Source organism: Aphis gossypii, chromosome 1 (genome assembly GCF_020184175.1).
Source record: "Aphis gossypii isolate Hap1 chromosome 1, ASM2018417v2, whole genome shotgun sequence".
In the NCBI taxonomy this organism is placed as follows: domain Eukaryota; kingdom Metazoa; phylum Arthropoda; class Insecta; order Hemiptera; family Aphididae; genus Aphis; species Aphis gossypii.
This window is the reverse complement of record NC_065530.1, coordinates 50,025,520-50,048,255: the sequence shown is the minus strand read 5'-3', so window position 1 is coordinate 50,048,255 and position 22,736 is coordinate 50,025,520. Positions and strand designations below refer to the sequence as shown.

The following is a 22,736-nucleotide window of genomic DNA, read 5'->3' as shown; positions in this document are numbered from 1 at the left end:
ACAAAAAAAAATAAATACAAAACAATATACATATTTACTGTTGTATAATCAGTTATTATTGAAATCAAAAGGATATAATATGTTTTATAAACATATACAATACAGTTTTCTGTTTTTGTGTAGTTAACATTAGCCGTCGAGTGATGACTAACGAAATAGAAAATAATATAAAGATTCATACCTACATAAAATATATTCTATGCTGATAGACAAACAAATTGTTGTCAGGGAGAGAATAAGACATGTCCTAAATATTCGAATATTCACGCATTCGGCATTACGCAGTAAGTAACAGCAAATCAATATAATATTATATAAATCTCCTGAAAAGTGAATCTTTTTACCTCATATACCCAACATGCAAACATTTTATCTAGTAATATATGTGTTAAATTTAAGTCTTTGTATATTATAAAAATAATATCGAAACGAAGACACTGGGTTAGCCTTTTATTTCTAAGGAAGGATATTGTTTTTATAAATTAATTATATTACTGTTAGTTATTTTTCTTTTATTTGTAACACAACAATTTAAACTAATTTTTCCAAAAACTTCGTATACGTACCTACCTATTATCATTGTAATAATAATTATAAAACAGTGCGTATAAGTTACATAATGAGAATGATAAATTGATATTCATGGTTCCACAATAAGCTTAAAATTATAGTTTTAATATAGATAGAAGAGTATAACTTGATTCCCGATAGTATCTGAATGATTAAAAAAATATGTAAATATTTAGCAAATTAATTTCAAATAATTTATCAATATAAATTAATAGCATGGGTACTAAATTAATTATTTTATTAGGTACAACAGGTACATACGCAGTTTTAGTATTAATTTTAAATTATTTACTTATACCCACCCAAAATGTTAGATTCAAATACACCAATTAAACACGTACTCAATTTCACTGTCGTCAAAATAAATATATTAGGTATACACGAAAACCAATAATTTTAGGCTTTAGTAGTTAAGATGATTTTGTAATTTTGCAAAGAAGGCTCAAAGAATTGTAATTCAATGTTCAAAACAATCAATATAAATGTTTATCTACTTTTAATCATTAAAAACGAAAATTATACATGAAATAAATAATGTAGGAAAATACAAAAAATATCGAATAAACAAAAAATAAAAACATTCAAAATACATATAATATTACAATGGTCTATGAATTATTCATACAAAAATAATTATTACAATAATTAACTTATATATATTACTTAAATATAATATCATACAGACATTTCGTATAATATATTATAGTTTAATTGAACCAAAAATAAATTAAAACAAATCACATTTGATACATTATAAGACGTATATAAATATAACGAAAAACAAAATATTTCGTTTAACCGTCTTTTAGAACTGTATTTATCCATTTATGGTTGGACTTGACTCGATCGTAGAGCCTCGGTCTCATCATGCCGTCAGCTGAACATGCAATGCGCCAATTAGTAACACCCACCAAAACCCAGCTTTTCTTATTAGCTGATAGGCACATCATCGGACTTCCAGCAAATTCCTCTTCCGTACAATCATTATGATCGTAAATCGAATCATAGCATAACCCATTCGCCGTCGTGATGCTGATGTTGGTACAGCTGTCCATAGAACTTTCTTTAACCTCGATCCTCTGAAGGTTGTCTCCTATAAAATTCAAATGAGTATAGGTATGATAGGTATAGTATAGGTAAATTACAAAGATTCAATATTTCAGTATAATAAAGTAATTACGTATTTAACTCATTTTACAATATAAATTGTCGAAAAAATATAAAAAATATTGGAAATAGGTACTTACGATTTTTAGCCCAACCCAACGTCTGGCAGTGCAGATACGGTACATCGCTTGCCTGGTCGTCGTTCAAGCACACCGGGCGAATATGATCCGAATAAGTGACGGGTGAACTTAATTTGACCAAAACTAACGTGCTTCCTTCCACGGGTGACTTGACCATTCCTACAATGTGACGCTCTTGTTGCCACGGCGATACGGCGTTCAACCTCACCGCTCCTAAACGTGCCACCCATTCGGCTTTGCTTTGCCTAAATAGCCACACACAAAGGTTTTATAACATAAATACAAAACTATAATATACTATACAAGCTTTTTATTTATATATTATTACGAATCTTATTCATTTAGTATAGCAGTTGACAAGCGGTGGGTAATTATAATTTTTGAAACAAAATTAATGTGATTGATTTCAATATGTTCCATATTATTTAAATAAATATTTTCATAATTACCCTTGAAAACATGAAGCACTGGTGAGTAACCATTCGGAAGATATGAGACTACCGTCACAGACATGGGTTCCGCTTTTATAGAGAATGGCATGCCATGGCCAGTCTCCGTGGGAAGCCATCTTATTTAAACCGTCGATACCGTGTTTCTGTCTCCTGTTTGTCTGTATGCCACAAACTGCGCAAGTGTAAATGGAAAAAAAAATTAAATACTCGCCGACGGACGGAGGATTTCAAATGGTATAAAAAAAGAGTGAGTAGGCATAATATCACGTATGTATAAGAATTTTGCTTACCGGCATCGCTACACGCGACACGCAGAACTTTTCTACTGGGACATGTGCCTAAGTTAAAAGTTATCTCACTGGCGAATGGATCTACGACGTGTGCGTATCGTGAAGGATTGGACGTTGTTGTTTGCAGGTCTTCATCATCAACAATTTCGACACTTGTTAAATTCCTGTAATAATAAGGTATAGATGTTATTATACGTCAGCCGGGTTAATAATAGTACACGATTGCGATGTAATTGGACAGAATCAGGATTACGTTGTATATATAGGTACATATTTATATGATGTATATAATTAATCGTTATACGTACTAACTGTATAGCAATATAGCGTTGAATATGATTATAATTGTTACGTATATTACATATATTGAGTAGGTATGAGTTAAAATTCGTGTATTACATTTTCTGGATTTTTACTATTCAATTTATGAAAGTAGAATATTTTTCAGGTAGGCATATGCATTGTGACTTTTGTATTTTGTCATCTCTGTTGCAGTGTATTATAGAAATAGGATGGTTTAATGAAGGTGTTTACTTACTGGTAATTTAGAGTGCGACAGAGTGATGTTGCGATTGTTTGGAGAGCTACGGTCATCTTTTCGTTTGGAATATCTGTTTGAAAATTAGCTGCACACAACTTGCCCGACATTCCTTGTTCGACGAAAAACACGAAACCTTCAGTCGGGTATGCGTCAATTGTGGCCAACGGCAGCATTTGGTCTACAGACCTGCCGGTTGACGAAATCAGTACTACATGCAAAAAATAAAATATATTGGTATTTATCATAGTAAAATATATATTCTAGATTTCAAATAGAATAAATAGTTCGATAGATACATAAGTATTCGTATAATGTATACACATGACGAAATTTATTATTTTTAAATATTTGGCAGTATAATAATTCTGCATTTTAACTTTTATTTCATCATTCGTCTAGATTTATTTATTCGGCTAGGTTTATACTATTTTAACGTGTGAATATTATAATTAGGTACTCACGACAATTTCGTTCGTCAGCTTCACCCGGACAGTCAACCACACCGTCACACCGAGAACGGGCCGGGATGCATGTCCGGGATGTTATGCAGTGCAGGTAACCAGCGGGACAGTACCCACAAGTTGTCTCGTCCGACATGTCGGGGCAGTCTAGGACGCCGTCACACAGTCGGTTCGACAACCCGGTAGTCCGGAGCTTGTAATCGCAGCCGGGCTTGGACACGCATGTCGATCCGATGTTACTGTAGTCGGGTAATCTAGAGCAGTCAAAACCAGCCAACAGTTTCTCTGGTATCCGATGGCCGCAACCTGAAGTGAACAGTCGGCAGCTATGCTTGCACGGCAACGTTATCTCATCCCGGCCGAGCTTAACGTCTGTTTTGCACGCCGGTTGCAGCAGTTGACAGACAAAGTCCAACGTTCTTTGGTAACATTCTGCGTCTACCAGATCCCTGCGGGAAGGTAAATAGAAACCAGATGTTCATTATATAATATATTAGAAGATAAATGCGGGTTAAACGGTTAGATAAAGGATCTACTGCTGAATACAGTCCCAAAATAAATATTATTTTTATATTGCATACTCATATATAAACTGTATTCCCCAAATGATACCACAGAGAGGTGAATTAATTACACCCTAAAAATTGGTTTTAAAAATTGGTTTTATAATTTAATAATATTATTTTCAACAATTTTGACGATTTAGAATTGTAATATTCTTTTGTCTATTGATAATTACATTAAATTTGTTATATTTATCAAATTTTAAATGACATTTTTACGAAATCAGTTCTCAATTTTCTAATATTTTCCCAAATTAATGAAAATTTTCTCTAGTTCATTGATCTAAATTTTTAAGTATAAAAAAAAAGAATTGAAATTGTATATCAATTTGATTTTTTTTTATATTTCAAAAAATATGCCTGGGTGAGATGAATTAATTAACAAACTACTCGTATAGATAAAGTTATACACCCAACCATAAATATTAGAGTTAATATTGCGATCACATTATTAAGGAATTAAAAAGATACGATTTGAAAATTGGACGCACTCGGACTGCGCTAGTTAAATAAACACGTAGGTATGTATGTAAATATAATTGACAAATTACATACATAATATTTAATATGTATATTTATTATTTATTAAAAATTGGCAAAATACATTTATGTTGTAACACTTGTAACTAGGTATCTAAAAACGTGCAAATATTTTAAAATTCTAAAAATACATTTGCATATTTATTATACATAAATACGAATATGTATAAAAATATACATTATATATTTGGCTATAAAAACAAACAACTTAAAAGTTTAAATAGGAACTCTTTGTTATGTATCGTTTAGTTAATTTTAATGTTTACAGTCATTTACTTTTATACGTTTATTCAATATCAAATTAATACTATGATACTCGTTACACAGTTGTCACAATATTAATACTAACCTGAATGCAATCAAATCGTCGTGAATTTCATCCAAATTTTTATGTCCAAAATGATTAGGATAACTCGTCAAATTGTACTCTAAAACGGATTTACACAAATTCAGCCGTACAGGCGTGCATCGTCTCGGAGGTGGTGTGGTTGGATAAAATTCTGTGCTTGATATTTCTGGAGCTATTGTCGACGGTTTTGTAGATAACAAAGCATTATTGGTAATGTGTTTGATGTGTAAGCTCCCCGGGATGATTTTCGTTGAAGGGTATAAACGACGAAATGCCGATAATATCTCTTCTACTGTAACAGACGCTCTCCATCTAACTGGTTCGAATCTTAACCAGAAATCCACTTTCAAGCTGCCCTCATCGCTAAAAATAAAAGTTAAAATTCTAAATTTTCTCACTATTATTCCAATTTATGCTATTCATGATAATATTGTCTACTATTATTTATCGTAAATAGACTTATTATATGATAAATTAAATATTATAGTTCTTACGGTTCGAGAGAAATGATTTCAGCGTCGATGAATTTTTTCTGTATAGGACTACTGTTTATAATGGTTTTTATTAAATGTGTATAGTTCAAGACGAAACGTTGATAGTCTTGACTGTCTGGGTTACCATAATCAATTAAATCTATTCCCTTTTCGTCTGCTCTCAAATCACCTCTAAATATCTTTTCTTCGCCGTTATACGTACGTTGTAAATAATCATCTGAAAAGCATAGCTACTAGTTAGTGAAGTTTAAAGTACATTACTTTTATATTAAAAAATATACTCAATCAACGGTACCTACTAAAGTACCGTTTTGATGTTAATATAGGTAATGTATTAACTGATTGATTAAAATTTCACGGTTATACTATGTATAATAAAAAATATATTGAAGTTAATAACTGAATCTTTATTTATTATTTTATAACTTTTTTTCTCTCTCTCAGTAATTTTTAAATCTAATTATATACTTGAAACGTATACTATTTTATATTTATCTCAAATTATATAATCGATCTTAAAAATAATAATATTTTACATTCTATAAAAAAAATTGAAGATAAGCATTCCATTTGAATGATAATTACCATTCACAATTATTATGTTGTATAATGCTGTTTAGCTGTATATTTTTAATGTAAATTTAATTTTATAATTTATCCCATCTTAGTATAATATATATATATTTATGCATCTATTGTGCTCGTGTAACTTCTAAATTACTTTATTGATTGAGGTTATATTTCACAGTATATTTATATTTTGGAGACAATAGTTCATTATTGGTTCATAGCTACTTTTTATTTTTAAAAAACCCAACTCTTAAGTTATAGACCGTGTAGTTATAATATCAGTATAGATGATCGTCTCCCATAGTCTTCACGCGCATTCGTATTTTCATTTGTCCGTCATGAATGCGATTCATTTGTTAATATTATATAGGTAGCTCTTTGTAATGGATTCTAGACGCCCTTTCAATGAAGTCGAAATCGTACACTCGTGGCGTAGTCAAATTGTTATAGGGTTCTGTATAACTCGTGTTCTTATTTTTAATCTCACACAGACAACATCATTCCTGTTATTTAATGTATCATTTTCATTAATTAAAAGATTTTTGAAAATTTGTTGAGTAAAAAATTATCGACCGATTATTAAACAGTGTATACATTTTTTTTTTTTTACATAAATGTATTATTTATTATAAAAACACGCTAAAAGAAAAACGCAATTATTTATTAATCGACGTAGGTATACTACTGTATTGTAAAACCAGTTTTTTACACATTTTGTGAAATCTATTGGCGAAAGTTTTATAAAAATCAGCTGAGACCTGTGAAAATTTGCTTGGGTCAACCGTTGAAGAACGGAATACCAAATATTTGATTACGTTTTTCTTTTGGAATGGTTCTATACATAGTTTATATATTATTACTATTGGTTACATAAAATAAAATAGCTTTTATAATTAGTTATTTTTTTAGACTTGCATTTTATACTAAGTAAAAACAACCAAAATAACTATTAAAAATCCATGCAATTTTCATTCAACTGAATTTAAGGAAGAATAAATCTATGGGCTTTTAATCTGTCATAGACAACGCTGATTAGGATCATATAGACTAATTAATATTTATATATGTTAAGCCGTTAAAGTAAAAACTAAAATACGAATATCGGTAAAATCTAAATTACACAATATAGTTATTTCGGACTTTTACAAACAAGATATAGTAAATCTTAGGAATTAGGATAAACAAATAGCATTAGTAAGTCCTAATTTTTTTTACCAATTATGTGTTATTTTTTCCTTTGCTTTATACTCGTATGTATAAATAATAATTTTTTAATAATTAAAAAATAATCTAATCTCACACACTTTAACATAAATCAAAATAATTATAAAATACAACCCTAAGAATTCCACTTTATTATATCATTTGCCCCTTAATTGCTGGGTCAATAATTTTGTATAGTTACAGTTATGATACGGTTCAGCTAAAATATAATTTATTAATATAATACTAAATTTGGTTAAATATATGTTGTATAAATATGTAAATATGTAATGGTATTTTGCTCAATCGTGCGTGTATTATGCGTGTAACTAAAATTTAATATCGATTGTTCGATACATTTTTTATTCTTAAAAGCATAAATCGAATCACGATCACCTAATTGCAGCTCAGGACAGAAAATCAATTTCCTTTATTTATACACATATTTTTTATTGTTATTATTATATTTACGTATTTTTTAAGCGTTTCTACTGAGGAACAAAATACAGCGACTCATGGACGTGGACATGTGTTGCATGAATAGAAAAATACAACACAATGGATACGGTCGATCATGGGTGAAAGGAAGCGCCGTTTTGTTACACTTTCAATCGACAAACAAATACCAAAACTACCATATATTACAAGCAGTCTGTACAAAATAATGTCTAATGACTGTATAATATATATATAATATATATTATATATACCGATATATATCGGTTGGATATTATACGAAAATCGCTATTGCCTAAATAATAATTACACTATCTTAATAAAACACGTGTATAGATATAATCAATTTCAGAATGGAGAATATTTTTGACCATAAATGGAAACTGCACAAGACGCGCCGCATGCATTCATCGTAGACATACGAGGTATTTAATGACTAAAAAATATAATATTGTGTCTGACGACTTTCCAATTTATTTATGGTGCCTGCGTCACAAAGGTTTAATTTCTATTCATATCCCGTGGTAGGCAGCTATTTGAAAGGTCATTTTCTATAGGAAACGATGGACAACACAATATAAATTTGTAAAATTATATAAGTGTATTTTATAAACTCTTCGCGTATATTTTCAAATTTACTTAAGTACTAATAGGTTTAAATCTGATTTAAAGTTTTCGAAAAGCGTCAACATTTAGTAAATATTAGTATGCCTATATATATAATATAATTAGAATAAAATGTACAACTATTTTAATGTTTTAAACTTAAAAATCAGTGTCAGTCGAGAAAATAAAGTTCAGCATTATTGTGCTTTCATTGTCGTGAAAGCATGTATCAATGGTTAGGTTATTTATTATTGATTAAATATATTTAAGACTAGTATATGAGTATAATAAGTTTATCTGAAATAAAGTCTAACGTGTTACTACTGAGTAACTCTTTTAATAAAGTCACTTATCATGTCATCAATTAAATTATCAAACATGCTTATTTTAAAATAAAACTTACGGATTATATATTTTCAAATAAATAACAGAAATAAATGTATATACCTATTTTACTTAAAAATGATCTGAATAAATCAATAATTGGTTATTATTTAAGTGAATCACGGTTATTTATCTTATACAACATTCAATAGTTGTACAATACTACCATAGGTATAGAAATTAGCATGTACTGTATAGGTATCTATAGCATTTAATATAGAAGCACTCTCATCGAAAAACTCACCCTATTTTTAAATTTATAGTACCTATGTTTATATGACCTTGTTAAAACTTTATTGAATTAATATTTATTTATTTATTTATATAAACAAAAAAAAATTCTGTTAAGTTACCTAATAAGAGAGGTAATGATTTATTTATAAAAATACACTATTTTTATGACGATGTTCTACAAAACTGATGTATAGGTATCAATCAAATACAAAATAAGTACCTATGATTAGTTTTTTGGTCTCAAAATCTGACATTTCTAAAATATGATCAAGTGGCATTTCTATTAACTAACCAGTGGATGATTCTTAACTTCATTAAAATATAATATAACAACCGTGTGCAGTATATGCTATATCTACACTTAATTTCAAGTATTACTTGTTTTAGTTATAATTTATTACATTGTTTTTATAAATAAATCAATGTTTAATTAACATATTAAATGGCTACTCTATGTGTAGGTTAGGTTAGGGTAAAAAATATCTAAATTTTAATAAACGGAACATTAACGAGTAATATGGTCAATATGGACCGAACTAAGTTCCCTAATAGGAACTCAATAGGTAATACATTATTGGGTAAATTAATTTTAGTAGTTGGAAATAAAAATATTTAGGTAACTTCTGGAATAATGAGTATTTAGACAAATCAGTGGTTTTTGTTATATAACTAGGTATATACATAATATATATATAAATTGCAATTCTGATGGTTATTGAACCGAATAAACATTATAATCCAAATGAAATAAGACAAAACCTCTCAAGAAATCACTTATCTATATTCTCACCTACAATCCCATAAAATGTATTTTTACACGGTGTTAAAAAGCGTAGTTTCATGCTAAAGATAAAAAAAAACTTATAGAAAACCCGTTAGTCAAATACCTGATAGAGTGGCTAGAGATTCTGTAATTTGTATCTATTAAAGACTATTCATCAACAAAATAAATGATCATTTTTTAATCATTCAACAGTATTATAACTATTTAAATTAACGTTTTAATCGATTAATAACAAACCGATAACTTCATGGGAGAATTTTCGATTAAACGAAATACCTATATTTAATAGTCATATGCTTTGTAAACAATAATACTGTTACAACACTTAATAAACATAAAATAATGTGTCATTTATGTGGGAATCTGTTTTACATCAAATTTTTTATGTAGATATATTTTAATTTGTATAATATAATACTTTCTGTTTAATTATTAATAATTATCAACATGTTTTTTATTGTTGAATATTAATAGTACAAAATGTAATCTAATTTGGAAAATAAGCATGTATAAATTGTTATAAGATTTTTTTTTAGTTATTTTTTAAAATTTATTGGTACAATAAAATAACAGATTTATTTATATAGTGAACAATTTCTCATAAATATCACTCATGTACACTAGCACACACACAATGAACTGTACCTATCTTCTATTCTATATTTCTATGATCAATTTATAATATGTACAAGTAATACTGTTGCATAATTTACTAATAAAACTGCTCAGATACCTACATGAAATAAATTTTAAAACACTATATTAAGTGTCTACATCGAAAAAATACTACTCAAATACATAATTTTAGTTAAAAAATTATAATATTACACATATAGTATACTATTATTAAACTCAATTCGACTAATGCTATAATTATGTTTCAATAAAAAATACATTTTTATCATTCAAATCGTTGATCTAGATTAGATATTATGTAAAATTTAAGCGTAGATACATATTTCTTACAGTTAAATAATTAGATATGCGTAAACTGTATAGGTTTATAGGAAATTACTGTATAGCAGGTATATGGTACCAACTACAATTACTTATTTACGTGGATATACCTTATACCTACATTCAGTAATACGTAATACGTATCTATACTTTGAATGCACTTTTATTTAATTGGCATTGTAGGTTTTAATTTAAATAATACATCCTTTGATTTTATAATTTACCTATATCATACCTATATTATAAAATCAATGATAGATACAACTTAAAATCCCACTCATTTCAAAACAATAAGTATAAAACCACAGAGTGGGTTAATATTTTATAAACAACTTGTCAATATAATATCGGTGTCGAATAATGAATTGTGGTTTTCGCACATACTAGTAGATTCAACTATAATAAAGGACAATATGATAAATTGATAAATTGATAAATATATAACGGATTACCTATATATATATTATAGGAATATCATCCGAATATAGGATATGAAACTTCGTGTATAACTCAAAGAAACTAATCATGTGATGATGTGATGAATCAAAATATATTAATAAACCATTTTATACCATGATTTATCGATCGTATAGATGACCTGTTTGTTTGATAACATAATATTCAACTATAAACTTATACAATGAAAAAAATATATATCAATAAAACTGAATCAAAATCCTTAGATAATTGTCATCGTAAAGTCAATAACAATAAATAAAATAAGGTAGGCAAGTAAGTACTGCAGTTCTGTTATAATAGGTGGTATTGAGTGGGTCACTGTAATAGATGTGTTATATACTTATATTTGTTTCAATGATTTATTATTGTAGGTATATGAAAAACGATTCTAAACGGAAATGGTCTGTCCTATAAGTAGGTATCTATATTTCATGATATGTTTTTTGAGACTAAAACTTATTTGAGCACAAAAACACAACTCATTTGCACCACATAATTTACAATTCAGAGAAATTTAACCACGTGTAGGGTGTACATAACCGTCATAACCTACCTATCTTTCAACATTTTTGAATTTGTCACTGATGGTGGAAAATTAATACACTCATTCAAAATTTTCATTTTTGTACTCAATCGAGTTGCCGTAAATTTAAAAAATATATCAATATATGTGCAAATGAGTCTCCACCGTTTTTTGATACAGCTATATTAGTAAATTATTTTAGTATGTCACTTGTTGTTTTGAATTATATTTTATCAAAAATTATTAAGTAAATCAATAACCTATATAAAAGCTACTAAAAACATTTTAATAATATATTAATTATAAATGTTATATTTGAAATTATAAGTACCATATTATAGTGGTGTATATAGCGAAATAAAATATATTTTAATACATTATAATTAAAATTGAATACTTACATCCCGCATATAAAGATAGCGAAAATATTAACATAAACACTAATATTGTTTCGATAATGCAACACCTCCATCGATATCTTTGACTGAATTTTCTAGTGAATTTGAGTTCGCTGTCAGTCGTTGATGCATAGGAGCTCGTTGCCCCACTAACAACCGATACCTAGAAATAAATCATAAAACTCATAAAAAAAAACTTAAAATCAAACATTTATCTAAGCAGTTATACTTAGTAATTATAGCCTATCATGATTCTAATTAAAATTATATTTAAAATAGTATAATATAATAATTGTCCTTCTCGATTATAAAAATAAGTACTAGGAAATTTAGACCTCTTTAAGGTACAAACTAGATCCAATTTTAAATTAAAAACCACCCCCATTTTTGAAAATCGAAGTATTTTATCGACAACTTATCGTGTACTCAACCAAAAAAAAAAAAAACATCATTGTAAAATCAATAAATTATCGCTCCACTCTAAATCTTTACTTCATAGGTTTAAATATTAAATCACAAAACTTAATTTAAACGTTTAACATATTTGTATTGATGGTTTCAGTTACATAGTTTTAAAATTCAATAATTTAACTACGCTGTGTTATGGTATTACGAAAGTTATGCAAGAGTACCTATATTTTATTGCTCCGTGGTGCGTTGAAATACCGGTACGAGATACACAACGATAGCAACAATGGAAGGTCAAAATCGTTGAACTGAATATCGTATATATATATAAATATTATGCAGGATGATTTTTAAATCACGGTCAATGCCGACACATTAGTCGTTTGATGAGCCCACGATATCCTGACAATTGTCATTATTTCTGTTGCTATAAAACGTTTAGTTATACGCCTATACACGATATATAAGTACATATAAATACAAATTTATAATAATTTCTAAGTAGGTCAGAGAACGCACGGAAAACGAGTAAAATAATATCATAATAACATTGCTATAATTTAAAAAATATTATATATCCTATTCAGATTATAGTACATTTGATAATATATAATATCTGGAGCTATATATATTACATACAAACGAACACTGTAATAATGTATAGATGCAATTTGGTTTAAATCAAACCTATATTATTTTTAAAGGAAATTATTACAATTTTGTACAATAACATTTTTATTTCTTCATACTCATAAGCACGACATATACGTAATTATATTAAGTAAATACAAGATATTAAAATGGCATACAAACAATGAATGAAGCTATTTAATTATAACATGCAGGAATAATAAGTACTTATATTTACTATAGTTACTATAGTATTACCTAACAAGTAATAGCTAATAGGTAAATTAATTATATATAAAATGCAATTTATTTTTTCTTAACTAGATTAATTTACTGTTATAAAATTGAAACAATTTAATTTTTACCTGTTAATTTCATAAAAAATTAATTTAGCTAAAATTAAAAAAAATATATTTTCTAGTCATCCCATGTAATATTATTGTTATACATAATTTTAAACAAATATAATAGTATAATTATTGCTCAGTATTAAATAGTTTATTGAAAAATTTTTAATCTTTAATAATTTCGAAATTATTAATATATATAGTGATTCTCTATCAAGTCACTATATTTATATAACCATAAATTCATAACCAAAAAGAATAATTACCTAGATAAAGTGTCATAAATATTTATATATGTGTGTGTGTGTGTTTGTGTGTGTGTGTGTCCATATTATTATTTTAAGTGACATACGACATCATGACTAGTCAAAATTAAAACTGTGTTAAAAAAAAAATATATAGGTTAATATAATATTATTTTTACTTATAATTTTTATTTTAACCAATGGCCAACGTTGTGTAGAAATTAGAACATACCTAATAATTGCCATAAATTTAAATTTATATACATAATATAAAATGTGTAAATTACAACAATTCTGTATAAAATTAAGTTAATTATAATTTAGAAGGTACCTCCTTAGAACAATTATCAAAATTAACGGGAAACAATTATATCAATTTCTAAAAACTATGAATATGTATATCCACAGAAAGTTTGATATTAAGTACCTACAAAAATTTGATGATTTTAATTAATCTAATTTAAAATAAACTATATTAATGTTATAATCTATGAAAACAAAATATTTACTTAAACCTTAACCGATTTATAAAATCACATAATATGTACAATGTACATAATATATTATACCTTATACACTATCAAGTATATAGGTACCAAAATTATGCCTACAATTTTATTTTACGTAAATAGAGATTTTTAAATAAATTTGTATAAATTGTTTTTGTTTATCATGGGTTAATGGTTATTTACAGAAATATATCATAAAAATTATTAATTTATCAACAATTAAATCCAAAAACCATAAAAAATATTTTCAGTACCTACCGCAAACTATGATGCAAATTAATAATTTAGGTATAAGTTTTGAATACATACCTATTATACTAATATGGTTTTTTAATTTGTTTTGTCATGATAATTTAGGTATAACACGTATTATACCATGCATTTATTTTTCTTTAACTATTATTGAAAAGTATAGAAAAATTTTTGTCTAGTACTAATTAGTAATATATTTATATTTATTAACTAAACCTATTTTGTATCTATTTTATTTAAAGAGTTGTCTGCAGAAATCGAATCTATAATAAGACTATCCAATTACCGATGAAAAAATATAGAATCTAATATCTATAGCATCAGCTATATTTTATTAGTAAATTATTTTTGTTATTATTTTGCACGGTTTACATGTTTATTTATCCGTGAGATTAACAAATATCGTTTTCTCGTTGATTTTTATTAATATAAACGAGAGAGGGAACTACACTATTTAGACACGTTTTATATACATTACAATTTTTCAAGTGGGGAAGTAGATTTCTGATATTAAATTATTATAACACAAATAATAAGGCACTTCGATGGAGAGTTAATGACACTGGACAAACCAATCGATACAGAAAGAAAACACAGTATCATATCATACTTATATACCTATAATATTTAGATATATATCTACGGAGAATTACTGCAACTATCTCCGTATTTAATTATTATAATAATCACCAACTCGAAAGTGTTGATTTACATTTTTAATTTTCGAAACCAGAGCTGTGCGCGTAAACAGATTTATTCGTCATATTGCGTGCGTAGAACTACCCGTGCATATATAATACATAGCAGTGGTCAGTCCATTTGTCTCATGCGATTTTTTTTCGTTTTCAAGTGAAACTTTTTTAACAAAATTAATATTCCATTGTCGAAATTTTATCGCAGTAACATAACTAAATTTTCGTGGGAGTCCCGTTTAATACAAGATTACCTGAGAAGGAAGTGTCATGGTATAATGAAATTGAAAACTTTTACTTAAAAACAACAATATAAGTTCCCATAGAAAACGAGCTATATAAAATACACCATAGTTATAATTCATAGTATAGGTACCTTATATTTAATTTGAAAGTGTAACATTTTAAAAACAATTTGGTTCCCATTAATATAAAAATAAAGAAAGTACCTATATTTGACAAACTACCTACCAACCTTAAAATGTGAACAATTTTCTTTTATACATATTTACTTCTATTATTTGGGTTTTATGTGAAAGAATTTTTATTTTTAATTTCTAAAATATACTACATTCAAAAATGCATAACTAACATTTTACACTAATAATTATGTGCACATAGTCCTTATATGAATTAATAGTTATATACGAATCCGGCTTTTCGTGGAATAAAAATCAAATATGACACTAAAATACCAGACAAAAAAAACTTACAAGTATGTATTCTTTTATCACTCAATTTTCCATTTTCCAGAAGCACTAATTAAGTTTCTCGTACATAAACTAATAACCTTTATAATAACTATAAGGAATCAAAATAGTGCTATTGATTATTAAAATAGACAAAATATATTTGTTTTTATATGGAGATTACTCTAAACGAAAAAATACGAATTAGTTCTATACATTTAAATATAGGTAATTTATATTTATTTTAAATAATTTAAAAAAGATATAATTATTATTGTAGATTTAAGCAAGATCAATATTATAATAAATAAACAAATGCATTATTTATTTTCAATCAAATTAGTTGCTTATATAGGTTACAAGTTTATTTTTGAATATTGCATGTAAATGTACATATACGTATTTGAATATAAAATTATAAAAATTAATTATAATTCATACCATCAGATAGCAATATAATTATTTTTTATTATCACATTTTTTCGAAATATACGTATAAACCGTTTTTATATACGAGAATATATTCAAAATACTTATTTTATATTTAAATTAAGTAATTTTACATTTTGACTGCTCAACCACGTGTATATGTGAAAGATGCGAGTGAATAATATAATAAATATATACATGCACTACAACTGCACTTAAAAAGTGATTTATGAAACATGCTCTCACTTAATATTTTATGACTCCACAAGGTATTGAAACTACATTACTTGCAATTCGACTCAAAATAGAAAACATTTTAAGTTTAGTGTATCTTCCTTTATATTGTACATATTATCTTAAACTATTGAAAAATTATAATACTTCGATAGTAATACATGCATATTGTAATCATACGTAGAAAGTACCTATAAAGTATAAACCGTTACTGCAATCGATAATAGTCGCCAACTGGCCAATATAAAAAAAAAAATGATGTATCAAATATCAATACATCATGCATCAGAAATTTCGTCCGGACCGTCGTTAAATTTTTAAAATCTAATAAATATTGAACCAAAGTGAGTATATTAATATTTTTAGGAAAATTTTAGTATCGTTACGACGTGACGTATAATATGCCTACCAATATACATTTCATACACAAATGTACAATAATATTATACACTATCTACGGTGTTGGAATACAACAGTAGGCAAGTACGTGCATCGCTCTGACGCAACGGCCCGTAATGCGCGAGTTTTACGTTTACAAAGCCGGAATTATGATTATATCGTTGACCTAGTTGCGTGTTTTACCTGTACGGGTAATAATATAGTGTGTTTGTGTTTCACTCAGTTTCAGAGACGTCGTATAATAATGCCTATAGTCGGCCACTCCGAGTTTCCGACTCGACGACATAAAAAAAAAATAATAATCATAAAATAATACTGCTTAATGAGTCTCGTCTCGTGTATCTGATAAATCGGACGACGGCGTCGGAAATAACGGGCGATCGTCAATATCTATGTAGGTATAATGGTACTGTTGTACTAGGTATATGGATAATATAATATTATATTAATAATAATAACACGCGCATACGTATATACAGGGTGATTCACTATACCACGTTCGTCCCGTTTTTCTTCTTCGATAATGCAATTATTTAAAATCTGATTTTTAGAATTTTAAAGTATATTGAAGACCATATTTTCAAATTGTTGAGATATTTTTATAGGTACTACTTATAAAATATTCTGTAGAATTATAAACTTCTGTTTTTCAAACAAGAACCCCATTTTACTGTAAATTATTAATTGAATATTTTTTCTAAAAATTTTGACGTATCGAAATTAAAATTTGAACGAGTAATTTTTCATTATTAAACTTTGTGTTCAAAGGATAATTGGTCTTACGAGTTACGATAATGAGTTTGGTAAATATGAGGGCTAATTTTGGATAATTTAAAAGTTGTACTAATTTATACTTATCTATCAATATTTATAATTATAAAAATGTTCCGAGTAAAATAAATACAAAATCTGATACTATATCTAATTTATATTGTTTTAAACCCTTTATAATAACTAAAAACTACTTGTTCGAATAATAAATTAGTCACATCAAAATTTTCAAAATAATTATTCACTCAATAATTTACAGTAAAAGGTGATTCTTATTCAAAAGTTTGTATCACACAGCTAGGACACTCTTTAATAGAAGCACGAAAATCTCAAGGTTTTTAAAATAGGCATACGGTCTTTAGATAAATGTATTTGAAAATCCAAAAATCAGTTTCTACATAACTGTATTATTGAAGAAAAAGGGGGGGACGTAAACATACTTGGTTAATCACACTGTACATATTTATAGATACATCCTATTTGCTGCGCCGTATATAAATTGGATTATTTAAGTGCATAATATAATATATTATATTACTAGCTATTGTTATAGGTATGGTTTTCATAATGGTTACCAGTTCCGCGGTATAATAGTAATGTGATCAATTTGTAATAATAATACACAATATACACCTAACATACTCGTATATACACACAACGCCAGTAGGTACTATATTATATTATAGCGGTTAGGTATTGGGTTTTCATTGCGAATTTTCATCGGTTTAGATATCCATGTTCTGTACTAGTGATAAAACATTATTATGTTATTATTAATATTATTATGCATATTATGTTGACTATTATGTGATATGATTATATGTGCCAATTATTAAATGCACATAAAATAATATCTGGAATGCATAGTTTTAAAATTTTTAGATTATTTTATCCACATGTTTAGTGATTTTATACATCTTAAATTGTAGAGTACACACTTATAAGTTACAATATATCGTGATATTTACTTACGGGGACAGGCGTGGTAATAAACATTAACGTATTATTTAAGTAGTTTAAGACCTCACTACCTCAGTATTCATATGGAATCAGTAAAATTTTTACTGACCCGTTTTTTTCTAAACGTATTCCTTCTTCTAGTCCTCATTGCGTAGAGTATTATGTAGGTAGGTCATATTATACATTGTTAGTTAGCGTATAGACAACTGTGAACATTTTAAAATGTTAAAACTTACACGAATCACTTTGAAGTTTAAACTATATTTTATTATTCAAATGACATTCAAATGTTTTACAGAAAGAGACTTTTTCAGTTCAGTATATGGTACAACTGTACAAGTGACTCGGCAAAGGTATGAAATTTCAGTATAGGTACCTACATTATTTTTAATTGGAGATCTATTTTTTTGGTGCACGAATAAATTAATTTATATTTTCACAATATAATTTTTATATAAATAATTACAATTAAATTATAAATTGTATGATTGAACTCTAACTCAGTACAATATACGTCACTTGATAATTTATCCCGCTTTTTTATTATACAGGAATAAAATATAATTTGTATACTTCAATACTTCGAATAACAATAACATTTTATATTCAAAGAACATAAATTATAATCAAGTGCCAGCTGTGCCAGATGCGTGCTATACTTACCTAGTTTGAATTTGAAATACATACTACAAGAGCTTATGCATTTTACACCTTATGATGTGATGTAGTTTTAAATTATAATACTAATCTAATACAGTATACTATTATTACTATTACTAGTATTACTTCCAATATACTTGTGTATAGTAGGTAAATAGTTTAAACACCTTAAACAAATAATTTATATGAGTATAACCATACAGGTATTGTAGGTATTTCTTCCTAATAAATTACAAATTTGTTTCCCATCAAAATTATTAATCATTATCGTAAAAACGATACTTGCACTCTACAGCCCGCGAGACACTAGTAGGTGGCAGATATCGTTATGTATGTACAAAACTACATTAGTCTCTGCAGCTTGGTTTCTCTTGCTTTCACGCGGATCGCGAACAAAACGAATGATAAAAATATATGTGTATAAATGGATAGAATTGACGCGTGAAAATTTATATAATCTATACGCGCGTCCTTCCATATAACAGCTCTAACCAGCTAAAGACCGTTGCGGTTCAAAGTCACGAATTTTTTTTTTTATTATTATTGTACTATTAAAACGTATATCAACAGTTCGGCTTCCTCGTAAGACTTGACGCATTACAGTTGGAAGGAACTGTAACAAAATGTTTCACGTATTTGCAGGAAAATAAGTGGAATAAATATTATTACTTTTTTTTTTTTTTTAATGATACGGTTATTTATTTAAATTTAGTAGACGTAATGTTGATATTTTAATAGAAGTATTTGAACGATTAGACACGTAAAACAAAAGCAAAGTATATACAAACTCAATACTGATTTATAACAATATTAGTTTAAAACTGAATTCAATTAGATTTATCTAGTTCTAATTATTAAAATTAAATCACTTCGTGAGTAATTACGGTAAATACGGTTAAATTACAATTTGAATGTGTCTCCTATATTGGTCAAATCAATTTTATAATACACATAGTTATAATGTTTTAATTTTGTTTTTAGAAAAATCAAAATGTATTGCTCTTAGCTAATGAATTAATTAGTTATAATATTCTAGAAAATCTAGAAAAATTGCGAATAGGTATAAAAGGTATATATTTATTGAAACCTAACCAATATTATAAACTAATAAATTGCTTATAACATATTTTATAAAATTTATTTAAAGTCGTGATTGCTTACAAATAAATTATAATGATATTTAAATGTAGGTATTTGTTTAAAAATAATTCTAAATTTTAAATTCGAAAGCTATTAATGATATATATTTTTGCTTTACTGAGAGAAAAATAATATTATGAATAATGAATATTTAATATTGGTTCTAGTTTGTATATTTGTTCCATCCTTATGTATGGTTCTTACAATAGTGTTTTTTACTGTTTAAAAGATACTGTATCTTTTTCGATAAAATCATGCGGAGCTCCTTAAATAATTAATATAAAATATAATAATGCAGCGTAAAAAATTATAATAGAAGCTGAATTTATGGATGATAAATCGTTTAGTACAGGCATACATCTGAATAAACCCAAGTCACGTTTTAATTAATATCGTTAGTTAAACCTACCAACTATCATTAATATAATATGTGAAGTCTTTTTCTTTAAATGGTAGTTGTACAAATTTGAATTCTTATCTATACGCATTATAATATCATTCAATTTAATTATATAAATTAATACTAATTTTATAATTTAATACAGTTGTAAAATTTAATGTTTATTAAAATTCAAAAACATTCAATTATTTATTCTACTGTTTTTGAAGAAAATATACAACATTAATTTATATTGTTTTTTCATACATATATATATATATATATAAGTATAAATATTGTATATTTACAAACGAAACTTATGCATCTATTTTGCATTTTCAAATACCTATACATAAAAATGTACAATGAACAACAAAATATAATATAGTACTCGACGTTAAAATATACTCCGAATAATGTATATAAGTCATTAATTAGTAGATACTCAATTGTTGTTAAGCAAATAAAAATAAACAGGAAATTACTTTTCTAAATTATTTTTTTTATACCATAATTGTTTGTTTTTAAGTTTTCAACTTACAACATTTTGTATTTTGTAAGTGTTTACACTACTATGGTCGTGGTAACCAGTCAGTACATACTACCAGACTAGGTACCTACCTATATTGATCAAAAACGATTTTTTATTTTTACTTTTATTCCTATTAACTATAATATTTATATTTATTTCTTATCATTAATTCAAAACATTAATGTTTATCTCATGAATTAACTAATTGAATTAAATCAAAAAAGAGTTTTACTACAGTTTTTCTTTCTGTAATATTAATTAAAATGTAAGAATTGTGTTAAATAAATACTATACTAATACTACTATAGTACTATACTACTACATATCAGTAAGTACTATTATACTAGTATAATATAGGTATTAAAAAGTATACATACGAGTTATTTATGTCTTTATTACATTATGCTTTATGTATTAAACAATAATATTTTGTTATAAGAACTTTGTTTAATACTAATTTAGACACCTACCTGCTCAAACTTACTATTGCTTATAGATGGAACATAATATAAAACATAGGTATATTATAAGCAAAAATTAAAATGGGATCAGTTTTATATTTCCTATACCTAGTCTATAACAATAATCAAGTTGAATAATTAATCTAAACTTATTTTGATACATTTAATAATTAATGATGGTATTATATATTTTGATATGATTAATTAAGTACAAATCATTACATTTTTAAAATTGGTATGTAAAATGTAAAAAGAACTAATTTTCAATGTTTACCTACACATAGCTAAGTGGGTTCTATACTTAGGTATTATAATTTATATTATATATATATATAAGTACTGCGTGTATAATAATTATTTCAAATTACTTACCTTTGTATCCCAGGGATTTTTTCCAGTCATGTTAATATGACAATCCTTTACATCTTTTGACAAACAATTTAATTTGTATTATTTACAACATAAATGTACGAGAACCTACTAATAATAATTAAGTAGGTTTATCGTGTACTATTTAATTTACACGAGTTTATAAAACTCATACACTAGTGAAAACATTCGATATATGATAATAAGAAGAACGATTTTATACTAATTTGTGTTCATAATCGGAAATAATAATTTTCATAAAAACTAAAAACATAAATTTATACTAAACAGTAAATGAGTAAACACGCATTATAGTATTAAGCTCTATATTCTTTAAGACGTCCTCGTGAATAGACTGTTTGCACATGTACTAAAAGTACCGATAGTCTTACTCTTAGCCGTATCCGTTTGTTAGCAAAGTGGTCGGGGAGATCACTTTCTCCAACATTTCCCCCCGTTCCAGTTTTTTTCTACAGTTCGGCGTTACAAGGATACGTTTTATTTTAGAAATCCATTAGTAAAATAGCTCGACTTCAAATATATATAAAT

At 26.7% G+C, this 22,736-nt stretch overlaps 1 protein-coding gene across 1 annotated transcript; it reads right to left on the bottom strand.

The window, feature by feature from the left end:
• Positions 1–1,049: 1,049 nt before the first annotated feature.
• On the bottom strand, positions 1,050–22,553 carry LOC114123622 (atrial natriuretic peptide-converting enzyme-like). The gene is made up of 10 exons (XM_027986661.2): positions 22,191–22,553; positions 12,085–12,244; positions 5,508–5,724; positions 5,014–5,376; positions 3,562–4,010; positions 3,098–3,308; positions 2,560–2,723; positions 2,267–2,441; positions 1,818–2,062; positions 1,050–1,663 (listed from the first exon to the last, which is right to left on the bottom strand). Exons 1-10 carry the CDS (start codon positions 22,218–22,220, stop codon positions 1,365–1,367), a joined length of 2,313 nt encoding a protein of 770 aa, XP_027842462.2. The 5' UTR covers positions 22,221–22,553; the 3' UTR covers positions 1,050–1,364.
• Between the last annotated feature and the right edge of the window lie 183 nt (positions 22,554–22,736).